Source organism: Tauraco erythrolophus, chromosome 24, assembly GCF_009769465.1.
Source record: "Tauraco erythrolophus isolate bTauEry1 chromosome 24, bTauEry1.pri, whole genome shotgun sequence".
Taxonomy (NCBI): Eukaryota; Metazoa; Chordata; class Aves; order Musophagiformes; family Musophagidae; genus Tauraco; species Tauraco erythrolophus.
This window is the reverse complement of record NC_141488.1, coordinates 6,136,822-6,157,545: the sequence shown is the minus strand read 5'-3', so window position 1 is coordinate 6,157,545 and position 20,724 is coordinate 6,136,822. Positions and strand designations below refer to the sequence as shown.

Sequence of the window (20,724 nt, the reverse complement as noted above, 5' to 3'; positions counted from 1 at the left end):
CAAAGCATGTTCTCATGGAAAAAAAAAAAATATTTCATGTAAAGATGAAGATGGGTTTTCACCATTTCAACAGTTCCATGACTTCGGTCAGTAGCAATGCGAAACCTGTGCAACAGCAGCTGTGCTTCCTGCTTCAAAAACCACCCAAGCATCCCGACCATCTTTGGGGTCTTGTTGCCTTTTTTTTTTTCTCCTCTCCTTGTAAATACCACTTGCAGTTCTTCAAAATCAACAACAACAAAAAAATCTAGACAAAGGGAAGAAGCCTTCACCCCAGAAAAATCTTCCCAGGAGTGGGAGAACTTCCCATTTCTGTCCATTTACAGTATATTTTAGGGGAACTTGGCCCAGGTTCAACAGGACTGTCCGCCAAAGGAGGGTTGTAGAAAGGCCAGGGCTAAAATTTGCTCATGGCAAATTAGAGTCTTTAATAAAGAGTAACATGTGCAAAAAAATTAAATAGATCAAGCCAGGTTTCCAGAATTATTGTTGTCAGAATGCTTACCTTCTATTTGTGTTCTCACCCAACCCAATGCTGAAATCTCAATTAAGTACCCGAGGTAAGAAGTGACATTTGGGAGAGATCACCACAAAGGAAAAAAACAAAACCAAAAACCAAGAGGTGCAATCTGTTACCTCAGTGTCCTTCCTCCACCCAGGTGCCTGCTTTAAAAGACATGTATGCAGCAGCAAAAAGAAAAAAGGGTAAGAACAGCCCCTTCTCTCCATGAGGACAAAGCACTGTTGCTAGTTGTTTGAAGGAAGAATTGTTTCCTAACAGGTGGAGTGGGTGTTTAGCCTTCCATTTGCAAGGAGGAGATGGGACGATCAGCTGCTCCCAGTTGCTTTCCAGCAAGTTTGTGGTGTTCTTTTTCCCCCAGGCACATTATAGCTGGAAACCTTCCATGGGAGCTTCAGGCTGCTGGAAGATGAATTGCTGCTGGTTCTCATCTACCTGGGGAGCTAGAGCTGAGTCATCCTCTACTCCAAAGTAGTGCTCAATCAAGTCAAAGGCCTTCTGGTAGATCTCTTGGTTCTCATGGCTCTGTAGGAACTCTATCTTATCCAAACCTTGGAAGGGAAAAAAAAAAAAAGTGGAACATGATGAAACAAGAAGATCCTGACATTTACACTGTCCCACATCCATCACCCATGCCCCTATTCACTGCAAGACCTATGCCTGTGTTCGATTTGCATTTTGTGAGCAGCGCTGACATCTAAAGCTAAACTATTCCAGAGCTGCTTGTGGATTTCATCCGCATCAGGCAGCATTAACATCTTTTCAAAAGCAGGTTTAGCTGACACAGCTAATGCAGATGCACTCCCAGCTCTCTGCTGGAGCCTAAACCAGATTTCAGTGAAATTAAAACTGGCTATGAACAGTGTGGTAGTTGCAGGGGGGTAGGGAGGCGAAGGAAGCAGGGGCTGTCCCAGTAGCCTCCAGCAGAAGGGCAGCAACAGCTTTAGCTGTCCTCATTAAATCCACTGCTGAGTAGAAGGCATCCAGGCACAATATACTCTCAAGAATTTCAAGAGTTAATCTTACTGGGAGAATCAGGACACACAATGTCACAAGTCAGTGAGAGGGCAAATCAGACACTGGCAGTACGCAGGGAGCTTCAGACCAAAATAGGAACTGCTCCTCAAAGCATTAAGAACAGGACAAAAAAACCACCAAATTAAGTCACTCCAGGGAAAAGCTAAGTCTCCCTGGGTTTCCACTACACATCTGCAGTGTATACTGGGCACAGTCAGAGCAATCTTAGACCCAGAAGTCTCACTTTTTACCTAGCTCAGCTTATTTCTGATTAATACTCCCAACTGGCGCAAGCCACAATCATCAGCTTGGCCTCCAGGTCCAGGAAGCTTGGATCAGAAGTACGATAGTTTTTACTTCTAGTATTTTGTCCTATGCCCCGTCTAAGAGTCTAAAAAGACAATCAGAACAAACGTTGGCGAGTTGGGGGTACACTAAATCCCTTTAACGTAGCAGAAGAGCAACCAACACCACCAGCAGCCACCTTTCAGTACACCCTGTGGTGTTCAAAGCCAATAGCAGAGGCCACCAGCCACAACCTACCATAGGCCTCCTCGATCAGGCTACAGTAGGGGTTGATGCCTGTCCCACTCTGGTTGGCTTCCTGCTCTCCAAGCCTCAGGATGTTCTCCAGGCCATTCAACGCCACCTGGACGATCTTGGAGTCCATGACAGTTAGCAGGTCACAAAGAGGCTTGATGCATCCCAAGTTCACCAAGTACCTGAAGAGAGAGCACCACCAACACGCACTTGGTCAGGATCCAGCAAACATCACCGTTCTCAGTTAGAAAGGGCAAGGGAAATGAGTCAAACAAAACCACAAAAACATTAAATGTATTTTTGCTGTTCTACATGGTGAATTTTATCCACTTATTTGCATTTGTATACACACTCCCTCTTCTAAGAAAGCTGCTAACTCCCTTTGAAATCCAGATGCTACTCAAATTAAGTCCACTCTGGAATTTAACCTGTCAAGTTTGGACTTTTAGCCTGGTTATCCAAAGGGGAAGAGGGGAATACTTTGGACTAGCTTATCCTTATTCAGAAGGAAGCTACAGTTTACAGCCCACTCTATGATCCAGCTGTAGCTCTGCCCGTGTCTCAGGTATTCCCTCGGAGGTTCTCCAAGTCACCCCCTACTTGTCCTGCAGTGCCCTTAAGACCAAGCTACCATCCACCTCCCCTGAGAGGAGCCACAGGGAGTACCTGATCTGTTCTGGAGTTCCTCCTGACGTTGCATTTGTAATAGCCCAAGCTGCCTCCTTCCTCGTGCGGAATTCTGCTTTCTGCAAGATTTCTATCAGTACCGGAAAAATGTTTGCATCTATGACTGCCTGGAGAGAGAGAGAGAGAGAAGTGTTTGAATTGGCACAGCAGTTTCTACAAGGCTGTTAAGTACCTGAAAAAAACCTCTGCCTCCATTTTCCAATGCAAAAGAACTCTCCAAGCTGTACCCTTCAGTGATTCCTCCATTTTATTCCTCAGCCAAGTCCTACTAACGCAGGATATTCAATTCCAGAACTAGCACAGCAGACAATCCCTATTATTGCAGCAATACTGTAGGAATGCTTTCATCACTCATCTGCCTTTGGATGTAGGTCATTAAAAGGATAATTCAAACTCCACAAGCTCCAGCTTCTCAAAGGGGTATCTCTAATTGAGCATGGAGAAACAGGGGCTGTATCTCCTCTTATTCCAAGGATCCAGCCTGTGGGACCCATTTCAGTCCAGTCTTTGTTGGTACAATTAGCAAGCTTTTTTTAGCTCGTTTGGCAGATGGCTGGGAGCTGCAAATTTGCAAATTACTGCAGAAGAAAAGATGTGAACAAAACCAGCCTCTAAGTGTCAGATAAGAAAATCGAAAATCCTTAATGCTGAGTTTGGAATCCAGGATCATTACGGATGAGCTGGAGAAGACTGTACCTGTATTTGTGCTCTGTTTCCTGCTGTGATGTTAGATATAGTCCAGCAGGCTTCTTTCCTGATTGACTCCTTGGGACTACTTAATAAATGAAGGAGACAGGGCAAGGCTGAACAGTTCAGAATCACCTTTTGAAAAAAAAAAGCAGAAGTGAGATCACCAGTATGAGGTACAGAGCTAAATACTTTCACTTTTCACACAGTGAACATGCTATTTGGGCACTGCACTTCCCTGCAGGACAGTAGCTTCCTCTCACCTGGGTCTGGATGTCATCTCCTGTCACGATGTTGCCAACTGCTCGCAAAGCTGGGGAGGCCACTTTGTAGTCATTGTGCCTGCAGGAAAGATGGTGCAAGGACAAACCCAAATCTATCAGATCACACACACCTGGATATTCAGAAGATTCTCCCCGGCATCTCCTCTGCATTATTTATTTGTAATCCCATCTCCTAGCATATAGGAACATACAATAAGCTGACCATATTGCCACTGGATAAGCAGGGAGTGAAGACAAACTTGCAATACAGACAGTTTTCATCCTTAACATCTTTACTCCATCTTCAGCTTAATTACAGATCTCACCTTTTACATCACTTTCCTGAACAAAGCTATTGTTCACCCAATGAGAACACCCAATGAGTTTTTCAGGATAATTTTGGAAGCAAGTATCTTGCAGTTCTACCAATTCTGAAGATTAAAGGGAAGAGGCCCACTCAAACTGCAAACAGCAAACATTTTTATCCAAGTTTCCACATAGGTATCAGAGAAAAAGCCAAGCTGACTTTTGCTAGACAGTATCCTTGCCATCTTTGATTTGCCTAGTAACTAGGCTTCCCCAAGCATATTTGAAGTTTGAGAGCACAAGACACTCTGCAGACCTCTCTCCTTTCACAGACGCATCAGTCCGACCACTCTTTAGGAAGTTCTTCCCAGCACATGTTATTAACTAGCATTCCAGCACCAGAAAACACCCAGCTTCCCTCAGAAAGGAAAGCCAGTAAACAGCAGCTCTCCACTTGCTTCAGACCCTCCTGCATAACTGCTCCAAAGTCAGCTCAGGCACACCCATCACTGGGTCCTGCGCCCACAAGAGGTGGGAAGGGTGCTCTGAGAGGTTTTGATAGGAACTCATGCTGTCACGCGCTTCCCAGTCTCACTGGGCTGAAGCAGCGAGACCAGATACTTACATTAACAGCTCCACCAGTCGCCGACACACTCCCGAGTCAATAACTGCTTGAATTTTCTCATTGGGGCCATCTGATAAGTAGGAAAGAGCCCAACATGCGTCTGCCAGCAAGTCAGAGTCACTGTTGAATAATAATCGGGACAACACTGGCAGGCAGGGAGACACCTACAACAACAGCCCCCACCCCAGGAGGTTAGTCACGTTCTGTCGGGGACCACCACATTCACATGCAAACATCGTGTGGCTATGCTGACTGGCAAGATAAGTCTCGAACGTCCTCAGTTTCCTTCCCCAAAGTCAGCAGCTTCCTTGCTGGTTCACGTATCTCATCATCACAGTGTCTGAAGGTACCTCAAGAGCTTTATTGCTAAACTAAAATGACATCCCTTCCTCTTGGAGCAAGCCTAGACTCCTGAGATAAGTGCTACTGCACATGCCAACGTTTGGAAGCTCCTTACATTTCTTACGTAAGAGCACTGTTCCATTTCTTACTCTTAATAACCCTAAATAGCTCAGTATTCAGAGCAGCAACCATGAACCATTGCACCTCTGAGTACTTCAATCATTTAAGTGTTATTATATTTACACTCGAGTCAGATTTCATCCCTCACCCACAGGCTTCCCAGCTTTGACACATAAGCTTTCATTTAAAAAAGTGAAACACATCCATCTTAAAACATTTTTGTTCTACCAAAGGAGACACCTGAAAGGCCAGCAGCACCTTTTGGTAGTGCCAGCAGCACACCAGGAGAGGGAAAGAGGAAAGCTTCCACCGCTCTCAAAGACACAGCAGTCCTGCAGCATTTAGAGAGGTCTCAATCAAGTTTTTAGTCACAATTTGAGCAAAGACTTAAACTTCCAAAGTTCAAAACAGGGTTCAGAGAAGCCCAGTGCATGATACCCTGCAGGGAAGCCTGGGCTTGCCCCTGACTTGAGGGGTGCAGCTGAGAGGCTGCCCATAGAGTCGAGCAGAAAGCTTGGCACAAAATTAAACAGGCACCCAGACATCTGCTGAACAGTAGCATCGACCTCAGCAGGAACAACCTCACCCTGTTCCCTCCCAGAATGACTTACAGAAGTCTGACAGCCAAAAATAATTTAGACTAACATCTTGACTGGGTGTCTCCCCATCACCTGTCTGCCAACAGGGCGTTTATTCTCACCTTATCAAACTCAGGTGGCGGACTCTTTCCTCTGCACAAGTTTGACAAGGCCCAGACAGCATTTCGTGTCATTGTCAACCTGGTGGACTTCGTAAGGAGCCTAAAGAGACAATTACCATGAATTATAATGCTTGATGTGGAAACCAGCAAGGGAATCAAAAGAAGGAAAACTAGTATGATTTTTAAAAAGTTAAACCACTATTCCACTTACTGTAGCCATGCTGCTTGTCACTTGAGCTTCTCAATAAGCAACACGTGACATGCAACTACTTTTTAGGATAAGTAGCTATTATTCCTAACAACATAAAGTGTCGTGAGTTGGGAAGGCAAGTCCCACGTCAGACAAGTTGCAGAAGGAAGGGTACGTTAGTCGAACGCGGTTCCAAGTTCAAATTTAGCCCAGGCAGACACTCACACCCCTATCTGAGGTCAGATGCTCCTCACTAGAAGCCAACTGACACAAACTGCTGTCTCAACTCTAACGAGGACAGCGAGTCTTGTGGGCTTCGGGCTTCGGTCAGCAATCGCTGCTGGCAGGCGACTGACAGAAGCAGCAGTGTAACAAGCCAAGTCATTTGTGACAAAGCACCAGTTTGCCAGGGACAGGATAAAGTGAAGATTAATTATTTCCCGAGCTGTGAACAGTCCTGGAGAGCACAGGCCTGACAGACACATCTGCTGGCTACGGCGGGCGTGCACCACAAGAGCTGCAGAGGCAAGGTGGTGTGCAGAGACCTGCTCCCTTTCCTCAGTCCCAGAGGAGCCCACTCAGACAAGCCCCTGAAATCCACAGCATAAGCACAAAGAACAGGGATCTGGAGGGACACACAGTGAAACAGTGACTTCAGAAACACACCCACGCTGCAACAGCACCCACTTCAGATTCAGAGCAGTGTAAAGGTTTGTGAGAAGGCATGTTATCTACCAAGTCCCACACTATTTATCAGATACTTGTCTGAACTGCCAGTTTATCTGGTAGAAATGGTTTGGTTCTCAGTGAACATCAGCACACTTTGCTAGGGAATCTATTCACCCAGCTCAAATACTGCTCTGCTGCAGGACAATGGGACTTCAAGAACTGCACTGGCAAGTGTTCATGGCTACTCACATTAATAAGGGAGGAAGAATAGCGCAGTTAAGGACATAATCTCTACACACAGAGCTGTCTCCAGCAATGTTCCCCAATGCCCAGACAGCCTGAAAGGAAACAGCAACAGTTTTAGCATTCACACAGTTTCTGAACAGAGGAAGAAAAGAATAGTGTGCTAAGAAAGCATTTTCCTCGTAATTCCAGGCAAACAATACTTCAATTTTTGTTAGACACCAGTCACTCATTTTAAACACTGCATTTTAATCACGTGCAATGCACTGTGGTTCTCTCCCTAACCCCAAAGAAAGAGGTGAGCCTTACCTGTTCTTGAACATCCTCAAAGTCAGAGTTTAACAGCTCTATAAATATAGGAACTGCCCCAGCCTCAATTACTATTTTTGTTTGTTGGGAAGTTCCTGATGCGATATTCGTCAGTGCCCACGCCGCCTCGAACTGAAACAAGCAAATAAATGACAAAAGTATGAATAAAATAGTCCTATTAAGCAAAATATTTGCCATTACATTTTGGCTATAACCCTTTCAGCTTCTACTAAAAAGGTTGTGAGAGAAAGCAAGCATATCACAGCAGAACACCTCAATACTCAAAGGAAAGGATTTGATTTTCTTGAGCAATAAAACCACCACGTCTGCTAAACGCCTTCCCAGAGGCTACAGCTTCTTAAAGGATTAAGAAGTGAAGACATCACTGTCAGTCACACCACATCCATTCACCTATACCACCATTTTCCAGCAAGAAAAGCAAAGACACAGTGCATAAACACATGGGGTGCAAAGTTTTCTTCATCTAGTGCAGACTAGCCAGTTCTAGCCCACCCTCTTGTCTGGCTAACACCACAAAGAGGCCTTGAGTTCAGGTGAAGATGAGCAGCAAGTTCCCTGCTTTTGCCACTGGTTCTTTGGTTTAAAAAAAAAGTTTTTCAGTCAGTTCTTCCTGAAAGTAAGCCCCTATGATACCTGGCCTTGGGCCAGAGGGCAGGAAGAAAGATGAAGGCAGTCATCAGCTCAGATCCAATTCCATGTATGGAAGTGTCTTCAATCCCTACAAAGTAACTGTAGTTATTACCAAGCTGGAAGGAATCTCAAGAAGCCACCTAGTCCATCCCTCTGCCCCACGGCAGGATCTGCACTACCTAAGCCATTTCTATCAGACTCTTAGCCTGTACTTAAAAGCCTCCAATAATGCAGGTTTTTCCTACACATTTATTCCGTGGCTCCACTAGCTTCTCAGCAGAAACAGACTACCTTATTTCTGCCAGTATTCTTCCAATAATTTAATTTAGAAATTTTTTTTTTTTTTGCCTAAGCATTACAGGCTGCCTTTTTCTTCTCCTATACATCATACAACATGCACCTTTTGGGTTCAAGACATCACTTTTCCCCTTTCCTTTTCCATTCTGTCCCAGCTGAAACCAGGACACACCCGTGGGTTCAACTTCCTAAGCTGTGAAGGTTAACAGCCACCTGCCACACAGAATTCATAACACAGTCTCCTTTACCTGTAGCGTGCAATTTTCACTTCTTTTCAGGAATTCAACAAATCTGTCCACCACTCCCTGAGTGTTTATCACTTCATCTATTGGAGGATTTGGCTCTGAAATAGCAAGACAATGTCAAAACAGTATATTGGTCTAACACAGGGAATAACAAGCATCAACTATTACTGAATTGAATCATCTCAAGCGGTTCTGAACTGGGTAATCACCTTATGTGTACGTCACACGACCGTAAATCATGAGCAATATATCAGATTATCAAGTTTCTAGATTATAACTTACTTCCCCCTCCCCCCCCCACCTCAAAGCTGCTAAGCTTCTGCACAGCAATACACATGCACAAACGCTTGCAGAAGAAAGGCTGTGTCAGATGCTACAGCAGGGATGAGTTATTTTTACCTTTGGAGAGTAGCTTCCTGAATTTCTGAGTGGTTGCTAGCTGTAGGTCAGGGTCATCTGAGAAAAGCATCTCTACCATCTCTCTTGTGATCACTCCCTCCTGAAAAGGTGCAAAGGAGACAGAATAATTGTTCCATTTCACACTAAGATTATTTAAGGCATCACAGTCATGACAGCCTGCCATGACTTTGTGCTTCGCTAGCAATCCAAAGATTCACAATTTGAGATTACAGCACACTATTTACTTCCTGGCAGACTTTTCTAGTTCACTGTAGTAACACTCGTAACATTTTCACAAGTGAGAAAACAAAAACATTGAGGCTTGTGAGTTCTAGGCAGTCCACAGCATCAAACCTATCCGAAGGCACAATTGCAACAAGGAAAGGCACCTTACCCCGCATGTTGTGGAACTAACGTAGGAATCCACAAGGAGACTATCAAACATGGAGGCATCTTCATTGATCAGCTCCACATTTCTTCTTTTGAAGAGCTGGTGGGGAACAAAACACAGGAGGCATTGTTAGAAAGCAATGATGAACAGTTTTCATAACTAGACGTTCTTGTTCCTCAAACAAGATACTGTCAGCTAGACGAAACACAACCTGAAGAGAAAAGCAGTCATTAATAACAGCTCTGCACTCTGCAGACTAGTTTGGCATACAAACCTCAACAATAAAACATGCTAAGTCTTGCCTTCAGATATGCAAATGCTCAAGTCACTGAGACACTGGAACAGGCAAGTGTGGAATTCAGCCTAACAAGTTCGGGAATCTCAGGAGAAGGCAACGTGCACATGACACACTAATAGAGCAAATATTTAGTGTAAGCCACATACATCACCTGGGAATCACCTCTCACTCTCATAGACCTCCAAGCCAAAAAAAGCCAGCTCAGAATTAAGAAATATGTGCAGCCCATACTTTCACTTGCTCTTCTTGCTTCTCGAGGAAATAACCCCATTCACTAATTAATAAAAAACTCAAAAACACCTTTAGAAACAAGGATCTGTAAACAAAAACCTCCAGTACCTCATGGAGGAAGTGCCTGGAGAGCTCTTGATGTGAGCTACACTCAGTATTAGGTACAAAGCAAAAAGAGAAAGGCGAGATCTCAGTTAGAATAAGAAAAATAAGAGGACTGCCAACGAACCTTAATGCACAGATCCTTGAAGATTCCAGTTTGGCAGCAGCACAATCTCGGTTGTGTTAAGGCTGTACACAAGCTAGTCAAGCTGACAGTTACCTGTTGCTCTCGTTTCTGTTTGCGCAGCTGAATTCCTTCCTCTTCTCTTCTCCGACGCATTTCCTCGGGATTTAGGGCTTTGTTCTTGTAACTCTTCATTCGATAGTTATCCTTTGCAGGACTCGCCATGGTTTCTGTCAAGAGAAAAAACATCTGCCTCAGACTTCTTGTCATTCTCTGCTCCTTTACCCACGTGTCCTTTCTGACAAGGAAGTCTGTGCACTTGGAAGAGCCAGATTAAAGATTATTTGCAAGAGCTGATCTCCAACACTGGAGTAGAAGCTTCGAGCTAGAACGTGATCCTAATCTTAGTTCCTGTGATATGCTGTCATGGCAAGAGTGCTGCAAAGTTGCTCGGAAGCATGAGTAGATTTACTGTTCTGAAAGGAACTGGACCCAGCTTCACAGTATCAAGCACATTACCCATATGAAAGGCTTCTACTCAAACACCTTCGCTGTCCTCAGGAGGTGTACAACTCAATTCTACTTTGGTTTTCAGCAGGAACTATTTCCCTGGTATCATCACGGCATAAAATCACACCTTGATAATTTTTTCCTCCCAGATTGGGAGGTACGCACGCCAAAAACCCAACAGAACTCATGGCAAACTGAGGTCTTATTTCCCAACAACAAACCTTGCAAAAACCAGAGTTGTATGTGACCTACAGGCCACGTTTGCCCCACCAGGTTACTGCAAGCACTCAGTACCTGACCTATTTATTTTGCTGTTTCACATCTGACTAATGCAGCACTTCAGACTTGAATACTTGTGTATCTGCCTCCTAGTCAGGGAAGTGACACTCCACTGTTTGGCACAGCTCAAGGCAACCAGGGCCAAGCAGTAACCCAAGAACAGGAGGACACCAATCCCTTGGCTCTAGTACACCGCTTTGACCATGTCAGCTCTTTTTGTGCACCCTTCCAAACTTTCCCTTTCTCCCATTTACAACACAGATTACCTACTTAACATCTGTGCCTTCCTCAGGACAGGAAGGAAGCAATCATGATACACAGCATCAGAGCGCTGACTAAGCCTGAGACCTACTTACTCTTCTCCAGAAGTCTACTGGACACCCATATCTTTGTTTTCTTCCAACTGCTAAGGGCAGGTGGAAGAAGTGTCCTGTGAAAGTTTGCAGCACTATCTCCTCAGCCCTCCTCTTTCAAGCTTTAAGCACTTCTCAGCCACATTCCTTACAGAAAGTTTGTCTGACTTATCAACTGCCTCCAGCCATCCTGGAGCCCTTCCAAGATCAGCTGGAGAAGCTTCAGACCTTACTGCCCTCCTCCTACAACAGCCCACAGCCAAGCCAAGACATACACAATGCACAAACATCCAACATTTCATTGCTATGGAAAGAGGAAACAACTGGAAGAATTCATATTTTAACAGGAGAGTAAACAAAATACTTCCAGTTCTGCGATTTCACCAAAAATAGCTAAAAAGACACCAAGCACTGTGAAAAAGTCACTCTGTTTCACAGCATCTGCTTTTCTAGAAGGGCATTCTCTTCCCTAGCAAAAAAAAAAAATTCAAGAGGACATTATTCTGAAAATTAATAGATAAAGAAAAAAATACCAATCCCCAAGTTCCTCTGGTCATTTACACCGTAACAGAGATGCACGTCCCTGGCAAACAGCCCTGACTCCACGCTGCCCAGAGCTGTCGGACAGTTTTGAAATTCAGCAGCCTCCAGCTGCACCCAGAAACACCACCAGGCTTGAGGAGGTACAGCACGACAAGGTGCAAGTCTATGGCTCCTCTGAAGCTAAGAAAGCCACCAACCACAACTCATCCTTGGGATATTCCAGTGCCAGGTTGGAAAGCCTTTCTCAGTAGCTTGCTTAGGGCAGGGTGAGTGGCCAGAATTTTTAAGAAAAAGGGACTACGTCCCACTGAGCACCACCAAGAGAGTCATGCAGCCTCAGAACTGATGGGAGGGTTGGAGTGTTCAAATTGCAGTAGGGTTTTTAAGATCTCGAGCCTTACAGAAGTTACAGAAGGGACTTTTTACAAGGATGTGTAGTGATAGGACACAGGGCGATGGCTTTGAACTTAGATTTAGATTAGATATATGGAAGAAATTTTTCACTCTGAGGGTGGTGAGGCACTGGACCAGGTTGCCCGGAGAAGCTGTGGCTGCCCCATGCCTGGAAGCGTTCAAGGCCAGGTTGGATGAGGCTTTGAGCAACCTGGTGTAGTGGAGGGTGTCCCTGCCCATGGCAGGGGGGGTGGAACTGGATGATCTGTGAGGTCCGTCCCAATCCAAACCAGTCTATGATTCTAAGTCTACCTTTAGTCCCTTTTCCAAGAATCCCATTTTATAAGGCTTGTTCTCCATAAAACCAAGGCAAGAAACTCACTTACAGCACCAACCATGGCAGCTGGACCATACCTTGTGACAGCCTCGCAGTGAAGCCTGTATCAAACCATTCTTTTTCTCCTGCGTTCACTTCTCACAAGTCAGAGCTCTGGAGGAACAGCTGGCCTGTTTCTAAAGGAGTTTGACAGCACTTTCCTCATTCTGAACAAACATTTACATGGCAAAGAAAAGCAGGGACTGAAGATCACAGGAACTATGCAACTGCTCCCGCTTGTCCATCCCTCTTCCCAGCAGCGCTGTATGCCAAGATTGGAAGGAAGAATTTATTATTTTTAACTAAAAAGGAGCTAATTCAGAAGATAAGACGACTTAAAAAAAAATCTACAGGCTTTAGGGGTTTATATCTGATCTTACAGTAGCAAGGTGTCATCCACATATAGATTTTAATTCAGGAAATGTATTTGACTACCACTTTGATTGTCAGTGTATCCATATTGTTACCCCAACACTAAGGGCTGATACAGCCCCACAAAAGTAAGAGTTGTCAGAATGTGAATTGTGACGATTACAACAGAATCCCTAGCACAGACAGATTTGTTACCTCCCCTTGGAAAGCTAAGTCTCCAATTAAAAGGTAATTTTTAAGAAAGGGAAGAGGAGGAAGTGCTTAAGTGACTTGGCACCACACGCAGGATTACAGCCAGTTAGTCACACAAATAGCGAAGTGACACACGACAGTTCAGCTGCCTCCAAACTGGCACAACCCCACTGGGCTGCGCACCCCCGGGACCCTGCTCCGGGAGTCCGGGACACAGCCGGAGCCACTCGGACACGCTGTAGAGCACCACGAACACCGTTATGCCACACGGAAACCCCGAGGACACAAACAGCCCCTGGAAAGGGATTTCCCAGGCCGGCTGTGTAACAGCCCAGCACTGTGCAACTGGGGTACTTCATTTTCTCACGTTTCTCTCTTCAGATGACTTCCATTGCCATCACCTCTGTCAATACTTTAATAACCCAGAACGCTAATTTGTTACATTGCACCCCATTTCCATGGCAATGGATGAATGTCACAAATGCAGAATTATGCCTTCACGGTGAGCTCAGCAGATGCTGGAGGCACCACGGACTGCAGCAAGCCCAAACACACGGAACAAAACAGACAGCAGGATGCCAGGCACGTACAAACTCTTCACTTGCAGTGTTTCAGTGCAAAACATCTCGCTAATCCAGTGTCTCTGCAAACTGGGCTTCAGCAGCGTTAACTATCAATCCAAATTCTATCAGTGTGAACACCCATGACATAATTCCACTAAATCAGAGTACTGGAGTAACCTGGACTGTCAGATTAGGGAAAGAAAGCCATCATCTGCTCGTAGATGAGTGATGCATAGAAGCTACCCAAGCCACAGATTTTCATTTTGCATCCTAACACTGTTGCTCTGAGAAGTTCCACTTTTACAGAAAAGCTCTCAACTGTACAGTGGCAATCAAAAGTTCGCTAGAACGAGTTTCTTTACCTGCTCTAAAGTTTTAGCTGCTGCATTTAGGCAGCCACCTTCACCTCTACAAAAATGCTGTCCCACTAGGGCAGCACCTTGCACTGCACCCACCTCTCCTAGGAAAGGTTTTTCTTCTGTAAGAACCAGCTAAGCCCTGCCTTAAACAAAGATAGTATCAGCTCACACCCTGGAATTACAAAATTGTTCTGCTGTTGTTCCAGCCAGAACTCCGGGGCTCCGAGCTCACCTGCAGCACTCCAAGGAACTTGGGCAACAAGGCTTTTTCCTTCTAGGGCACAGCAGCTCAGCCAGAGCAATGTGTGCAGCCTGCAGCTGCTGCGGGTACCCCTTTTTCCTGAGAGCACACCAAACAGACTGCACCACAGATAAACCATCCTGGCAGTGCCCGCAGCCTGCCCACCACTTATCTCTCCCCAGAAGCAGCCTCCTGGCCAGCCTCTTGGCATGACAGGTACAGGTACCCATTCACATGATGGGAAACAGCTGCAGGTACCTGGGGCATGGGGCTGTGAGCCAATCTAACAGCTTGCTCAAGGAAGAGGCGAGGCTTCCTGCAACTCCTCCAAACATCTCGGTACGTGGCACTGCGAGAGGGACATGCAGGTAGCTGGGTGGTAAGGCTGGGCACCATGGGCACAGCATTATCCCATCACAACAGGCACAAATCCACGTTTGCACCTCCAGAACTGCTCAGGCAACAGGCTAAGCTCAACCCTGCCTGCCCAGCGGCAGAAGCACGCCTGTGTGGGAGCAGGACTGTTGGGCAAGGGCCGGAGCTTGCCCTGTTCTACCAGAATATCAGCACAGCACAAACATGTCATTGGAAAAGAAAGGAAAACAATAAGAATTAAGACAGGATTGGAATGAGGCGCCTCCTCCACCAGTGGAAACGGTAGCACAGCTTTTCCAAAACCAGCAAAAGTCAGCCCAGCTACTTATGTTTCAGGCCCTTGTTTATACCTCATCCCTACCATCCTAGCCTCCTGCTGCAAGAAACAGCCTCATTTTCTAAGAAACTGGTCTCCTCCAAGTTCAGCATCCCTTGGATTACCCCACAACAGCACAATCTCTGTCTTTTCCTTCTTGCCTGGTCAATTAGAACCAACTACTGGAAGTCCCTCTGAGTACCTGTGTCTCCTCAGCACTGGTTACAAAGGGGCTCAACATGCATCACCCTTAACTCCTTCAGTCCTATTCACCGTCCCTACGGCAGAATTAAAAACTGCCAAGGTAAAAGCTTGTACTGAGTGCCAAAAAAATGAGTCTGCGGTGCTTTCAACACATCTTTTTCCAACATCTCTGCAGACCAGACAGTTCCACAAATCTACAAGAGTTTTAACGTTGTTTCCAAATATGAAGAACATTTGAGGATCTGCTATTTACACCAAAACCTCACAGAGTTCACTCAAAAAAAGGGTAAACTCAGACTTGCAAGACTGACTTCATTTAAAATAGTGTTCTGACCAAGCTTGGCCAAAACATCACTCCTGCTCCAGGAAACCCCTGACCTCACACAGTTCCTAACTCCATGGGGTTTGCAGCCAAGTGTCTCCCTGCATTAGTGAGCTTTATTCAGCAGCTCCACCGAAAAAAGCGACAGTATTTGCATCTCAATAGTTGTTTTATTGAGCACCCAAGCTCTGCAGCTCCAATCAGATCTGCCAACTATCAGCCCCGAGATGCCGAATCAGACATTAAATTCGGTGAAAACATGTCATCTTAAATAGATCTAAGGATTATCAGCCTGAATTACACAAAGATTCATTTCTAGATGCCGAACACGTAACAGCAGGTAACCCTGGCTCTGCAGGATGAATTTTGAAATCCATTTGTACCTGTTTGATGACTTACTTCAATAGTGCACAGCTGTGTAAAGCTTTGCTCAGACACCTCACAGACCAGGGGGATATAAGGCTCACTAAAAGGCAAAACACTTGCTAGTCCTGGCTCAGAGGGACAACTGTCCCGAGGAAAACAGCAGCAAGTGGAGATCCTGGCAGAAAGGCCAAACGGGAACAAGTACTGAGTGTCAGAAGCATTAGCTTTTATTTCTTAGCTAGGTGAGTAGCTACTACAAGCTGACATGCTCAAGGGAAGTCTGTAACTCCTCTTTAGTGAGAGCAGATGAAGCCACCACCCGACCAGCTACAGACAAGGACTAAGATTGAAACAGCAACACGAGTTCAGATGCATCTCTGTCACCCTGAGCCAGAGAGACAAGGCCCATTTCAGACAAGTAACTCTGCTCACTATTAACCAGGGACGAGTAAGGTGCTGCAGTGGTCTGCTAAGGTCACTTCGGAGCATGAAGCAAGTAGCTGCCCTTGAAGGTTCATATTAAACATACACCTAAGCCCACCACTGATACGCCTTCAGGATTGCAAAGCATCAATGAGTTAAAAAAACATTTTAACTTCTTCTAGAAGACTGTTTGCCTACATCCTCAAAATTCACAGTACTAAAAGCCCACATGAAACCAATTGACTTCTCCATTTCTCTTCCTTAGTCTTCCCAGAGAGAAAAAAGGCCTAAGTGGGATTTTAAAGCCACTATAAGATCACACCTCATATAGCACATCTCTGCATAAACATTAAAAAGTCTCCATGTCAACACTTTCTGGATGCTATCATCTTTGGAATCATATTATTATTAAAAATTGGTCCGTTAAAACCAAAGTAAGGCTTTGTTAAGCTAATAATTCATACTGGGAATGACTTCAGGTGTTCTGAGAGATGAAAATCCTCTTACAAGAGCTACAGGAACAGTCAAACTTGGGGATGGAGCTTAACCGAACATTACCTTTTAATTCCTTGTGCAAAGGCAAGCCCCTCAGGACGAGGAAGAAGTTTGGCTCCTGCTATAGGTTTTGTCAGCAATGGTTGGTCCTGCTAAGGAAAAGAGTCCTCCAGTTGTCATGTAAACCAAAGAATTACTAGAACAGGTTGCCACCCTCATCCTTGTATCTTGAAGGTATTTACCACTTAAAAGAAAGGAATCACAGTGTGAAAGTTGGACTGTGAAGGCTCAGCAGAGCATTCAAACCCTGTGAGCATCTACACAAAAGCTAACAAACTACAGCAGTTCAGCCAGAAAATGGCAACCCCAGGGTCATTACTGCCACACCACCACTATAACGGCTTCCTAATGCTACTGGATGAGAAAGCCAACCTTGCTTCTTTCCAGCTGATGCTCTTCCTGTTTCTCTGCCCTACAAAAAGCATTTGCTGCTGATCAAAGCCTCCAAGCTGAGTCACTGCAGGGACTCACACTCTAAACCAGGACTTGTGCTGCTGAGTCAGAGCGAAGCCATCGAGCAGGGAGCCAGTTACGCTGACACATCTGACAAGGCCTTTTTTAAGCCCAGTTTCACAGAGGTAATCCTCAGAAGATATCTATTACAGCTCTGCTGCTGGGCATAAGACATACCTAGGGCAAAGCCTGGCCAGCCAGGAAGGCCGACAGCTGCGTGTTTGGAGTGGAGAAGGGCAGCAGAATGATGCAAGTGTAAAGGAACACACTTGATGAACTCCATCAGCACTGATCTGCCAATTAGTGACTGCTGGGTACGTTTCAGAGCTTCCCAGCTCTGAGCAAACACTGAGCCAGATGACCTCCAAAGACCCCTTCCAACCTGTGTTTTCCCAGTCCTCTTCCCAAGCTGTCTCCAGCCCAGCCTGCTGCCGTGCCCCTCACATGCATCCATGCTGTGCTGGAAAACGCTCACCCATGCGGCTATCCGGCTGTCTGGTGCAGCAGCCACCACGGGCTCGTGACTTTCTGGTGGGGCTACCAAGAGCCAGCGACATGATATCACCGCTGGAATGTGCAACAGCCTCGCTGATGGTGCTGGCTGCGCAGGGGGAAGGGGAAAACAAAACTTCTCTTTGGGGAAAATCCACAGTCCCACAGCACAGTGTCCTTCACCGGGGTCAGCCTAAGATTAGGATTCCTTTTAGGCTATCCATGCTATGATGTAAAAAGAATCCACCTAGTCCTCAGTTCAGTTCTCAATTTTCAACTCTTACCTCCTCCTGATCTTTTCACCCCAAAAAAATCTGAGGTTTAGGGGCTTTAATGCCTCTTCACCCCGATTTACACATTCAGATTTCCTTAACAGCGGACTGATAACAGTCTGTCACCTGAGGTCAGAGAGTCCTTTGTAACAGTTCTTAAAGTAGGCATTAATTCTTCAACTAAGGCAACTCAAACTCAACCCACGAGAGTTACAGGAGGTTAAAAACCACCAGAAGTAGTCCGAGCCAGAGGGCTATAAAATTCCAACTCAGTCATCCTTCCCAACATGTGCTTTGCTCCAGAAAAACAGTATCCTCTGACTTGCCAAGCAAATTTGAGTTTATCTGGATGTCACTAGCACAACAGCTTAAAGCTAGAAGACTGAAGGAATTGGTACTTTCACTATTAGACTATTTTAATGATCGAGCTCCCCTTTACAAAGTTCATGTTTGCTCTACTGAGCACAAGCAAACAAAGCAAAACAGCCAAATAACTGGTTAAATCCATCAGCCACAGAAGTTTTGTTAAGAAGCAAACAGTACACACTGCTCCACAGGCTAAACAGCACTACAAAGGCATTTAGACATGGCATTTGCATAGCAAACAAAACCCGAACTGACCAGCACTTTTAACATCCCAATCAGTTCAAAACGCTGCAGCACCCCCAAACTGCACCACACGAGAAGGGGTAACAGTGTCACGCTGCCAATATTAACATAAAACAACAAAAAAGTTCAGTCTTAGTTCATTTAAAAAGTTAAGAAAAAGTTACATTGGGATAATTCAAATAAGGAGAGTATTAAATTCTTGCTGCCAGAAAAACGCCTGCTTCAAACCCCAAGAAGAAACAGGGAAGCAGTGGTAGGGAAGGATGGGAAGCTCCTTTTGCATGAATGTCCTCAGATCCAGATAACACAGGCAGTTTTCAGACACTCACCAATGAGCCCGAGGACATTTTTCTACTCAAAGTTGCCAGTCAAGATTTTACATGCATCCCAAGCTACAAATTAAGTTTCAGAAGCTGCTCTGGACGGGGAGGTGCTGCAGCTATGGCATACACAGACTTGCAGCCACTGACTTCTCCTGGAACATCACAGGAGGGGTCTGGAGACAGCAGGAGAGCTTCTGATGAGATCATTTTGATCCAGCAGCATCCCACCCAGAGGGCATTTTTAAGGCAAGGCTAGTTAAAAGATAATATTGCAGGTGAAAATTGATGAGACCTTAATCCTCACTTCCCAGAAGAACCTCACTCTGCTTTATAGAGAATACACCTGCTACAGGCTTGGCTTTCCCACTCACCTCACCCGTTCAAACCCTCACTTACCACTCGAAGTCTCAAGAAAAAGACACCTTTTCCCCCTGAGTAGGAAACTTCAACCTCAGGCTACATCAAAGGTGACAAAAAAAACCCAAACCCTCCTGTTATTGAAGCACCTTTTGAAGGGCAACGCTCAGTTATGATCCATCTGTAGCGAACAGAGAGAGCTGCCTGCTCCCTCTCTGAAATTTTAAGCATTTTTAGAGGTATTGCTGATGAACACACAAAGTCCTCCACCACACCCCTCTCGTGCGGTGTCAGGAGACGTATTTTTCTCACGGTGTCCCCGGCGACATGCCGCACAGGGAATGCCTCAGGAAGCTCGCGTTGACGCTGCCGCAGAAGTTTGGTTTTAGGACAGCTGCCACAGCCGAGGCGCCGGTGGGTTACGAGGAGCCTCGGCAGTTTGGCAGGATCCCCCCGAGCTCGCCCTGAACTCCCACAACCCTCAGAATTCCAATTAACCGGAGATGAGCGACCTGACGGACACTTTCAGGAATCCTCCATCACAGCAGCTCCTTCCCGCCGCCACTCGAGGCTTTTCCCTCGGTGCCCGCGGCAGGAGCTGCCCCCGATGCCCAAGAACCGGCACACCGCGGCACTAAACCCCCCCCACCGCCCCCTGCCCCGGCACGGCACGGCCCCAACACGGAGCTGCCGCTCCCGGAGCCGCTATCAGCCGCGGCAACCCCACCGGGGCACCCTGCTCCGCGGCCGCTGCCCCGAGACACCCCCCGGGCACGGGCCCCCCGAGCCTCGGCCCCGCCGCTCCGAGCGCCCTTCCGGGGAAGGCCCTGCCGTGCCGCGGCGGGATGACTCAGCGGCGGCGGCCGGGCCCAGCCCCCCCCCGCCCCGCCAGGCCGGCCCGCCGCCGCTGACGGGCGGGAGGCCCCGGAGCCCCGGTGCGGGGCGCGGGCGGCGCCAGGACGCGCTACTCGCCCTGCCCGGCCAGTAAGGCGGATCCTCCTCCCCTCCCCGCGCCTCTCCCGCCCGCTACCGGGACGTCTCGGCCGGCGGGACCGGGACCGGGACCGCGCCCGCCCTCACCCATCGCGGCTCCTCAGGCGGCGGCTCCTGAGCGGCGGCGGCCACAATATGGCGGCCGAGGGAGGGCGAGGGGAGAGGAGCGAACGGCGGCCGGAACGGGACAAACCTCCTCCGCGCAACGGCCGCCGCGCCCCTTCAGGCAGCAGGGGCGGGGCGGGGCGGAGCCGCTCCTTCCCGCGGGGCCCGCGGCGCTCGGGCGCCCCCAACGGGCGGGGCGGACCTGGCTGGCGCCGCGTCCGCCGCTCGTGTCCGCCCGTCGTGTCCCGTCCCGGGATGTCCCGTCGTTCGCATCCCGTTCCCTCGTGTCCCGCCCCGTCGTGTCCCATCCCAGGATGTCCCGTCATTCGCGTCCCATTCCCTCATGTCCCATTCCCTCGTGTCCACCCATCGTGTCCCATCCCATCGTGTCCCGTCCCGGGATGTCCCGTCATTCATGTCCC

General features: G+C 47.0%; 1 protein-coding gene across 4 annotated transcripts; it reads right to left on the bottom strand.

The window, feature by feature from the left end:
* Positions 1-162: 162 nt before the first annotated feature.
* KPNA6 (karyopherin subunit alpha 6) lies at positions 163-20,370 on the bottom strand. 4 transcript variants are annotated; one of them, XM_086626294.1, is made up of 14 exons: positions 20,285-20,370; positions 9,960-10,186; positions 9,205-9,300; positions 8,811-8,910; positions 8,415-8,509; positions 7,219-7,350; positions 6,916-7,004; positions 5,808-5,907; positions 4,646-4,809; positions 3,715-3,793; positions 3,461-3,586; positions 2,744-2,871; positions 2,081-2,259; positions 163-1,071 (listed from the first exon to the last, which is right to left on the bottom strand). In XM_086626294.1, the coding sequence occupies exons 1-14, from the start codon at positions 20,286-20,288 to the stop codon at positions 887-889; spliced, it is 1,704 nt and encodes a 567-aa protein (XP_086482420.1). In that variant the 5' UTR covers positions 20,289-20,370; the 3' UTR covers positions 163-886. The 4 variants fall into 4 exon arrangements, with proteins under 4 accessions (XP_086482420.1, XP_086482422.1, XP_086482423.1 ...); XM_086626296.1 differs by having other exon boundaries at positions 10,053-10,186; XM_086626297.1 differs by lacking the exon at positions 20,285-20,370 and adding an exon at positions 17,071-17,092.
* Positions 20,371-20,724: the final 354 nt, after the last annotated feature.

Bases quoted from the DNA above. Each gene is read 5' to 3' on its own strand.
- KPNA6 (XM_086626294.1), bottom strand. The intron at 9,301-9,959 runs GTTCGTTGGCAG...GTTCCCCACCAG, and splicing joins TCAAGGATCTGTGCATTAAG to CTCTTCAAAAGAAGAAATGT. The intron at 7,005-7,218 runs GTAAGGCTCACC...GTTTCCTTTCAG, and splicing joins TTGAGGATGTTCAAGAACAG to GCTGTCTGGGCATTGGGGAA.